This window comes from Atta colombica, unplaced genomic scaffold (assembly GCF_001594045.1).
Source record: "Atta colombica isolate Treedump-2 unplaced genomic scaffold, Acol1.0 scaffold141, whole genome shotgun sequence".
Classification (NCBI taxonomy): Eukaryota; Metazoa; Arthropoda; class Insecta; order Hymenoptera; family Formicidae; genus Atta; species Atta colombica.
The window spans coordinates 123421-133212 of NW_017259230.1; the positions used below are offsets into that span (position 1 = coordinate 123421).

At 33.7% G+C, this 9792-nt stretch overlaps 4 protein-coding genes across 5 annotated transcripts in view; 2 read left to right on the forward strand and 2 right to left on the reverse strand.

Annotated features, from left to right (window-relative positions):
* Positions 1-1155, reverse strand: part of LOC108684938 (essential MCU regulator, mitochondrial) — a 2825-nt gene extending 1670 nt beyond the window's left edge. Inside the window, exons 1-2 of one of the 2 annotated variants that reach the window (XM_018189484.1) lie at positions 644-1155; positions 398-435 (exon numbers count right to left, since the gene is read on the reverse strand). In XM_018189484.1, the coding sequence (XP_018044973.1) occupies positions 720-998 (279 nt within the window). In that variant the 5' untranslated portion in view covers positions 999-1155 and the 3' untranslated portion in view covers positions 398-435; positions 644-719. Of the gene's footprint in view, positions 1-397; positions 436-643 lie in introns of those variants that run through there. The other variant, XM_018189483.1, reaches the window with a different exon arrangement.
* A 2003-nt stretch (positions 1156-3158) lies between these two features.
* LOC108684977 (dnaJ homolog subfamily C member 21) lies at positions 3159-6675 on the forward strand. The gene is made up of 2 exons (XM_018189556.1): positions 3159-3242; positions 4579-6675. Exon 2 carries the CDS (start codon positions 4643-4645, stop codon positions 6569-6571), a length of 1929 nt encoding a protein of 642 aa, XP_018045045.1. The 5' UTR covers positions 3159-3242; positions 4579-4642; the 3' UTR covers positions 6572-6675.
* LOC108684979 (UPF0585 protein C16orf13 homolog A) lies at positions 3626-8594 on the forward strand. Its single transcript, XM_018189558.1, has 3 exons — positions 3626-3915; positions 7191-7274; positions 7542-8594. Exons 2-3 carry the CDS (start codon positions 7243-7245, stop codon positions 8191-8193), a joined length of 684 nt encoding a protein of 227 aa, XP_018045047.1. The 5' UTR covers positions 3626-3915; positions 7191-7242; the 3' UTR covers positions 8194-8594.
* Positions 8593-9792, reverse strand: part of LOC108684978 (ATPase WRNIP1-like) — a 3111-nt gene continuing 1911 nt past the window's right edge. Inside the window, exons 4-5 of the mRNA XM_018189557.1 lie at positions 8775-8996; positions 8593-8717 (exon numbers count right to left, since the gene is read on the reverse strand). Coding sequence (XP_018045046.1) covers positions 8608-8717; positions 8775-8996 — 332 coding nt within the window. The 3' untranslated portion in view covers positions 8593-8607. The remainder of the gene's footprint in view (positions 8718-8774; positions 8997-9792) is intronic.

Consider the following 9792-nt stretch of genomic DNA (forward strand, 5'->3'; position numbering starts at 1 on the left):
ATATATATATAAAACATTAATTTTTTTAAACATTTTTTTCAATAATATTTTAAGCAAAATGTTTTATATCATATATAAATATATATTTTTATATAAAATGAATTTTTAATGAAAATAAGAGAAACAATCTCCAATTGACTTTGATCTTAACAAATGTTACCTAGGACATGATCCTGAACAACATTTAAGAGATTTTAGTCGTCGGTTGGGCACCTTGCTAGTGCCGGCAGTACTATAAATTTCAAGTCTTATAACTCGAAAAGTCTCTTATAAAAAAACATTTTGTTATAGTGTTTTGGAAAACTCTCGAGGTGTGCTACAAGAATATGCAATAAAAATGGAGGGTTCCATTTAAAAAATTCATATCTTGACCTGATCTTGGTAATGCCTCAAAAATCTGTTATTTTCATCTTCTTTCTTCGAAAAAACCTACAACTTTCATATAAAACTTTTTCTTATATCTCTCTTAGTTTCTGAGATATTTGCCTGGAGCAATTAAAATAAAACACACATATGTTTATATTTTTTTCTATGTATATATGTATATATGTACATTTAAAAATTAAAGTATCGAATAATAATGTTTTTATGCTTTTGCACATATGATTATTATAAATTATACTACGAATATATGAAAAATTACCTTCAAGAGCATCAAGAACAACATCTAATCATCTGAGTATTTTGAACAATCACAATGGAATGAAATTAGCTGGTCGCTAGTCGTCGTCATCGTCATCGTCGTCGTCAGAGGGAACGAAAAGATCATTCTCTTCCAGGAAGTTAGCAATATTTTTACTGATCGTGGCACCGACTAACAAGCCGAATATCACACTGCTGACGACACCCAGGAAGCTGAACGGTGTTCTCTTCGGTTCGGGTAGGATCGCCCCGGACGGCGTAGTGATCGTCGATCGAAGAAATGGCTTTGATATCGTCTTTGTCTTCCTAAGAACAGTCCTTCCACGAAACAATAGCGTTACTTTGCTCAACAGCATCCTCCTTCCGCGAAGTTTATTTCCGATGACGATTAATCGCTTCTTATCCCGGAATTCACGAACCGGTACTATTTAATAAAATTTAACCATATATATAATACTACTATACTGCTAACGTCAATTAAACTGGCGAAAACACAGTGCAGACGATATCTACAGCTGGAAGCACAATGGATGCATTCAGAAACATGACCGCTCAGTGAGCTTGTGCTTCTGATTGGCATATGGCTTCTGGCAAAATGAGACACAGTAATCAATGAACACATTAGGAGCTTTAAGTTTATTGGCTACCGCATCACATTTCGTCGCGAAACAAGCGTTTCCGTTCAGTGTGCAGAAGCCATTATGCATTGCTTTATTCTATCTTGTAGTTTTCTTTTAGCTGCACTATCGCCCATCAGTGCAACACTCAGTGTAACGTGTTTCCGTGGCTAGTGTAGTGATGATGAAATTTTACGCACGAAGTGGAGTTTTACTACACTCAAAGAAACGATGTAAAGCCAGTGTGACATTAAAAATTTGAAAATGAAAGTCAATCGGCAGCAGAATTAAACACGATAGCATGAAGTAGTGTACACCATGGTGTATGTACACTTTTGTAGTGCAGCATTGATGCAGCACTTACACGCAACTGGTGTAGTGCGAGATTACACTGAGTGTATCCCAAGAGAAAAAGCTACTTTTTTATATTGACGTTCGACGCTTATTTTCAGCGTCAAACAAATCAAAATTGATGCTTGGTATTCAATTTTAATCACGTGACCTGTTTTGACGCTCGAATCGAGCGTCAGTATGTAGCTTTAGTTATGTAATGAAACAAAAAAAAGATATAAAATGAAGTTTACAGCGTGAGCATCTAAAGCAGGTGGATTTCATGTCTACGAACGTCATACACTCCTAAATGTCGAGCAGCATTTGGACTGCGCGTGAAGTGAAAGGTGAGGGGAATAGCGGAAGGCGGAACTAAGTCGAAAATCGACCGAGAAGCGCAAATCTTATCGAGCCCTAAATTATTGTATTATATTAGAAAATAAGAGATTTCAACCTCTCAGAAAGCGTCCATTCTAATATATATGGTTTCTGATAGATTGAAATTTGTTATTTCCTGTTGGTATTGCCTGTGTTTTTTATTATGTTTCCTACTTTACTTTCGCTTAAGTCTGCGGCATACAATGCTTATTTTCCTGCTGGATTGCTAGCTGGATTAGAATCTTGCCACCGGTAAAATTGGCTGCGATGCTGTCAGTGCCAGTATCGTGAACAATGTATCCTAAGAAAGTGAACATTGCCATGTAGTTTACATCCATTTTGTCAGAGGGCAGTAGTGCGCGGCAGCATTTTACGGTTATAGGTTTTGGGACGTAATGTCCTGTCTTATTCTCCCGTATTCATAGTCAGATCTTTTTAAAGCTTCCTTAAATTTATTTTTAGATGCTCAGTAGCCAATGAAATAATTCATACAGTATCTCTTAAATATAAGGCCTGTGTGACTATGAATACAAGTATTATGCCCGTATTCATAATCCATTCCATAAGGCCTTATATTTAAGGCTTCCTTAAATTTATCTTCAGATACTGTACGAATTATTTCATTGGCTGCTGAGCATCTAAAGATAAATTTAAGAAAGCCTTAAAGTCTGACTATGAATATGGGCATAAGTTTGCGATCAAAGTCTCACTACAAATGCTTTGATTGACCAATTAGAAAAAAGAATTTTACAAATTTACCAATCAAAAATTGTTTTAAAGCATTTGTAGCATCGTATTGATGATCGTACTCTAAACATAAGTGCGTATGAGCACCTGAAAGCTTCTGATTATATTCTTATATTGATCAAATTAAAATGGCACTGATCAATTATTGCCACGATTTTCTACGTTTCACAGCGGAAATGTTCATTTTAGTTTATATATGAGCTGCGTTCCACTTAACGCTCCTAATGATCGCAAGCATCATTTGTCCTTGTTTAACATTTGACAAACGACAAGGATGGAATGCTTTCAGAAGCATTGTGAATGTTAAATGGAAGGTAGCCATAGTTCAGTATATATATATAGTTGCTTATATATATATATATAGTTGCGCCGCGCCTTTATGTCTTGTTGTGTAGACGGCTTTAATAATAATAACAATAATAATAATAAATATATAGTTATTATTATCACACCGTCGTCATCTTTAGTAATTGTAATTTTGATTACCTTACGTCGATTACATATCACAGGTGTCCAAAATCTTTTTTGGTAAGCTCCAGCTCTTTTCTACCGATAACCAACAATAATTGGTCAGTAATTGGAATGGATGAGAAAAACCATAATCGCTATTGATACGATATTTTGTATATGCAAATTTTTTTTTAAAATAGTAAAGCGAAAAGGAAATGCTGGTAATTGTTTAGAATTCCCTCCTCCCCCTTTTCATCTCTGATTTTTTGATAAAATTAGGCTTATTTGACACGTTTCTGTATGAAATAAAGGAATTTGATCGAAAAAATGCGACCACGAAGTGAAATATTAATAATTAAAATTGATTAGTCAGGCCGCGCCTTGGAGGGGAGCAGGAAGAGAAGAACGTTCTACAATGTTCCAATCACAAATATGTACATGTATATGTGCAAAGAGTTCCTGCCTCCACCCTTCCATAAAACTAAAGTCAATTTTATAAAATTAAATCTCGTTTTGCGTGCCAAGTTGGAAACCCACAAATGATTCCACTTTCCACATGAGTTTATAACTTTTCATACATAGCGAGAACAGAGAAGTTTTTTCATGGCTGACAGACTTGTTAACCTAAATAGTCTGTCAACTTTATTCATTAATATCTCGCTTCGCAGGACAGTGTCGTAATTTTTTCGGCCAAATTTTTTCATTTCATACACAAACACGTCGAATGAGCCTAATTTTATCAAAATCGGAGGTAAGGAATTCTAAACAATTATCGAAATGCGTAATCTTGTTGCGAAATAATTTACGAGATCGTCACCTCGTCATTTTTCCCGATTTGCCAAATTGAATCTTGAATCATTATTCATTATCCGTATTTTATAACATAATGATTATGTCGTTGATTATATCATCTTCGATACTTGAGAAGGAAGACGGAAGCGATTAAGATTAGAATTGGAAATTGGAGGTATTTTAAGGTATTTATATTTCAGAAGACAGAACATGAATTATATTATAAATAACATGAATTTTATTGATAAAATTTTAAAAGTGGATTTTAAAGTGAATAAAAAATCAATATCTGAAAATCTGCTAAAATTTGTAACATAGTTCAATAAGGGATGTTTTAAAAATATATAGAGGATGTTCTATGTTCTAAAGTCATCCTTCAGAAAATTGTATTATGTAGGGAATTTGAAGAATTAAATTAAATTGTATTCTATTTGCATTTATAACATAATGAGGTTTCCTAATAATATATATATCTTTACCTTCATACTTTCACATCTTGTTTTATCCATTTATATATTTGTATAACAAAGTGAATGTGCGCTCGTAAATCATTTCTAATCAAATTAGCTGTTGAGTTATATAAAGAAGCTATTTCATAATTTAATAATTTAAATTTTTTTAGCCCACAATTTGTGATTTAAGTAAAGAAATTGTGTCCAGATGTATATCATACACAGGACAACACAATGAAGTGCCACTACGAAATATTAGGAATTACAAGAGATGCCCCTGATGATGAAATAAAAAAAGCATACAGGAAATTAGCATTGAAATGGCATCCAGACAAGAATCTCGAAAGCCCAGATGAAGCTAAAGAACAGTTCCAACTTGTCCAGCAGGCATGGGAGATATTGAGCGACCCCCACGAACGTGCTTGGTACGACAATCATCGAGAGGCTATCTTGAAGGGTGGTATCGGAGAGGATTACAAGGATGACTCCATTAATCTTTTCCCATATTTCTCTCTCTCATGCTTCAAAGGTTATGGAGACGATGAGAAGGGTTTCTATACCACCTACAGAAATGTTTTTGAGCAATTAGCAGCAGAGGACGCCGAGTTTGTCAAAGACAGTGAGTCTGACGAAGAGGTTCCTAGCTTCGGCGACTCCCAGAGTTCATACGAAGATGTGGTAGGCGATTTCTACGCCTACTGGCAGAGTTATAGCACCAAGCGATCCTATGCTTGGCTGGATCCGTACGATATACGTGAAATGCGGAATCGACGCATTCTCAGAATCGCCGAGAAAGAGAACAAGAAAGTGCGCGATAAGGCGAGGCGTGAGAGGAACGAGCAGGTGCGGAATTTGGTCGCTTTCGTCCGCAAACGCGACAAGCGAGTACAAGCATACGCGGCGAAGCTGGCCGAACGCGCTCGTGAGAACTTTCGCAAGGCAGAGGAGCGAAGGAAGGCACATCTGTTGGAGAGGCAGAAACTATTGCGGGATCAGATCGAATCTGAATGGTCTAAGTTCTCGAACATGGAAGCAGAGCTGAAGAACATTGAGGCGAATCTGACAGCAGAATTTGGAACAGATGACAGGAAAGTAACAACAAGAAATAGCGATCCAGAAGCGTTTTACTGTATCGCCTGTGATAAAGTGTTCCAAACGCACAAGGCTTTTACGAATCATGAGAATTCAAAAAAACATAAAGAAAATGTCAGCGCACTCAAGTACGTTATACCGAACGAGGTCGAGGACGAAGATAGTTCTCGGGAAAGCGATTCGAGTACAAAAGAAGAATCAGTTTCACTAAATGAACCCAAGTTGGCAACAGATTCACAGATGCCCGATTTCTTATTAAACTTTCCTCGTAGTGAGAAGGACTCAAGACAAAACGATGACGAGGATAATAGTAATATCTCTCCTGCCGAACTGATGTCGGATGATGAGGAAAATCCAGGATGTGCTCACTCGACAGTCGACAAAAAGAAGATAAACAACTATGGAGATGTTCTATTGGCTGCAGCACCAGAAATGGGCGAAAGTACATCATTTTTATCTAAAGTGGAAAATGAAGATGATGACATAACATCCGAGGACGAATTAATGTCTGATCAAGACGAAGACGGCGCATTGTCGAATCGTCACAAAAAAAAGAAGAAGAGAAAACGTAATATTCAGAATCCTAATCTTATGCTTGAACTTGCTAGTGATGACGATACGGAGAGCATTAAGGAGGAAATATGGCTGTCGAAAAAACAACGAAAAAAGTTACAACAGAGAAAAGTGGAAATAAATAAACAGTTGCGAAAGGAAGAGACGCGTAAAGAAGAGGAACAAGAAACAGAGGAAACAGAAAGTAAAGTGATGGAAGAAGCAAGTGTTATTAGCGAAAGACTGAAAACCGACAAAGCAAAGAAAAATTCTAAAAAAGAGGAACGAGAGAACAGGGGCAAAAATAAAAAGGATCCGATCGTGAATATGGATGAATTAGCTCATCGCTGTGTTTCTTGCTCATCCGAGTTTCCAAGCAAAAATAAACTATTTGAGCATTTAAAGAAAACTGGACACTCCGTATATATACCAGAATTATCGAAAAATAAAAAGAGCCAAGAAAAGAAGAAAAAAGCAACATCTAAAGAAAAAGATGACTCAGATAAGAAAAAACGTTGAATCCAACTTATTAAGAAATGTCAAATTATTATCATAATTAAATAATAACAGTTTAATTTGTTATAATTGACATGAAAGATGTCTTATATATGTGATACACATCCCCTCAGGATTCTATATAGGAATTACGTTTTTGTGTACATATCTTGTAATAAGACCTATTAAAATACTTTTAGTTTAGTTAGTAATGACACCTCCAATTTCTTTAAGACAATATTATCAATTCAGATATTATCAGATCAGATGATTAGCAATTAAATGTAAATGTGTTTCGACAAGCTGTAAGAATGAAAATTATATATCGTAAATATACAATGTAATTAGTTTCATTAATTGGGGTTGTATATTATAAATATCCATTAATAAATATATCAGTGTCATTTATCATTAAATTAATATTGTTTTCATTCTTTATCATATCAACATGTTATTTATTTTTTCATTCTATATTTTAAGTTTAATGAAATATAAATACCTAATTGACTGTTTTTCCTAATCCATTGGATAATTATTTCCCAATCAAAAGTTTCAATGATTAGGATTTATGCATATTAGATTATTTCCTAAGAAAATAAAAATATTGTATATAATAGTACAAAGAAATATTTGCGTTTTTCAGGCTGTACAATCTCTTGCTATAGATGCCACGACTATAAGCAGAATACATATAAATGAATATCATTCATTACGCTGTTAATCACAGGTGAGATGCACATTTAAAAATAACGAGCCTTTACATCTTATTTGAGCTGTTTAATTTCAAAGTGGTATAAGTTAGTTAAGTTTTCAGATAAAATAATCAGGATATAAAGTAGTATGATATACACAAGATAAAAAAATAATATGATATATTTTAATAAATTTTACGAAACCTATACATGTCACGATTTGCGATATAACAGCAGATAATCTTATTAATAACACACATCTACAAACTTTCTGTAGAAAGTGAAACTGAAATTTCTTCAAGGTCACACACTATGGCTGCCAAAAAACTCATTTATCCTGCGGCAGACCGTAATAAGGATCCAATATTATCAGTTTTAAAACGATATATCCAACCTGGTACAAATCAGACTCTCCTGGAGATATCCTCCGGTACGGGACAACACGTGGCACATTTTGCGCCGCATTTTCCACAAGTTACATTTTACCCTTCGGAATATGACCCAAAACTTCTGGATAGCATCGCTGCGTACGCGAATGGATACTCTAATATAAAAAGCCCCATTAGAATTGACATCACCACTGACTACCGGTCATGGGATAACGGTATCTTCAAACCGAACAGTTTAGAATATATATATAATGCGAACATGATACATATTTCGCCGTATCAGTGTACTATTGGTTTATTTAACAATGCGAATCAATTGCTGAAACCAAATGGGTTACTAATCACCTACGGACCGTATGCTTTTGATGGTCAAATCACTCCGCAAAGTAATGTAGATTTCAACGAGTCCTTGAAATTGCAGGATCCAAGTTGGGGTTTGCGGGATGTAACAGTTTTGAAAAAATTAGCTGAAGAGAATAATATTAGATTAATAGAAATCGTAGATATGCCCGCTAATAATAAAACAATAATTTGGAAAAAATGTGCTCATTCGATTCATAAGTAATGAATCGAAACTCATCAGGTTTGTCATATAATTAAACAACAAATTATCGCTAATTGTAAGCTTAAATATATATGTATAAGTTTATTTTTATTCTATAAAGTTAAAGCATCACTTTTTTTATCGCATAAGCGCGCGATTATTACAAATATATTTAATATTGCTACAATATTATATACATCCTGTATATACATCTTGTATACATACGCATATAATTATTAAAAATAACTAAGTAAAAATATTTTATATATACATATACGTATGTGCTTAAATTTACGTTTAAGTTTAAATTTTAATCCCTGAGAGATCTAAGATTTTATAAAACTTATAAAATATAATAAAAATACCTTTTTATAATAAAAAATAATACAATACAAAAACAAATATATCTATATTGAAGCATTTACCATAGCATTTCTAATTATCGTCGTCATCATCTCCAAAGAAATCTAAATCTTCCAATCCCTCTGGCAGGTAACTTAATCCAGATTCATCCTTGTTCATCATATTATATCCCTTACCATATCCTAAAATAATTATTTGATTTATCAAGAGCAAATTGATACGAAAAATAAAATAATTACCCAAATCTTTCATGAGTCTTGTGGGGGCATTTCTTAAATGCAAAGGCACTCCTGGTTGTGGACCCTTATGCTCAGCTATTACTTTTTGAGCAGCTCTAAGTGCGTCTTCCATTAATCTGGATTTTGGTGCTCTTGCTAAATATGTCGTACATTGTGCCAAGAGAACATCACACTCCGGCATTCCGATCATTTTGCAACCGTGCATTGTATGCACTGCTATTCCTGTAACACAATATTGTCAAGTATATTTGTCAGATCTAGTAAAGCCTAAATATGTTATCATAAATATTATCATTCTTCAATATATAATCATTCTTCAAATCCATTATACAAGGTGATTACTAAGTACTTTAAAAGATTTAAGGGGTGATTTCTTATACTATATAATTTAAAAGAGAGTAGAAATTTTCGAAGATTTCACTACTATTCAAGGGTCATTTTATTTCTATGTTTTCTTATGTTTCTACATAGAAACCAAAAATAATCGTGCTTATAATAATGCTAGACTTCAAGAAAAATTGGTACATCGAAATAAAATGAATAAAATCCTTATTCACATTATGTTATAAAATTACTGTCATTCATTTTATTTCGATGTACCAATTTTTCCTTAAGTCTGGCATCATTATAATGATTATTTTTGGTTTCTATGAAAAAAAATAAATAAGAAAATATAGAAATAAAATCCCCGAGCAATACCCTTGAAAATGTTTACTCTCTTTTCATACGACTATATGTTCAAAACGGCTTAGTTTTAAAGACATGATGAAATTTTTCCTTTAACTTTATAATTTTTGGAAATTTTTTTTACAATTCTATAAACGACCCGAAGATTAGCTGAAACCTAATATCCTGTATTTTTGAAACTAAGCCTTTTCGGACATATGGTCATGTGAAGTTTTTGCTCTGAATTTGTATGAGGAATCACCCCTTAAATCTTTTAGAGTGCTTAGTAATCACCCTGTTTACAATGATGTAATTTCAATTATTAAAAAATAAAATATATATTTTATATATA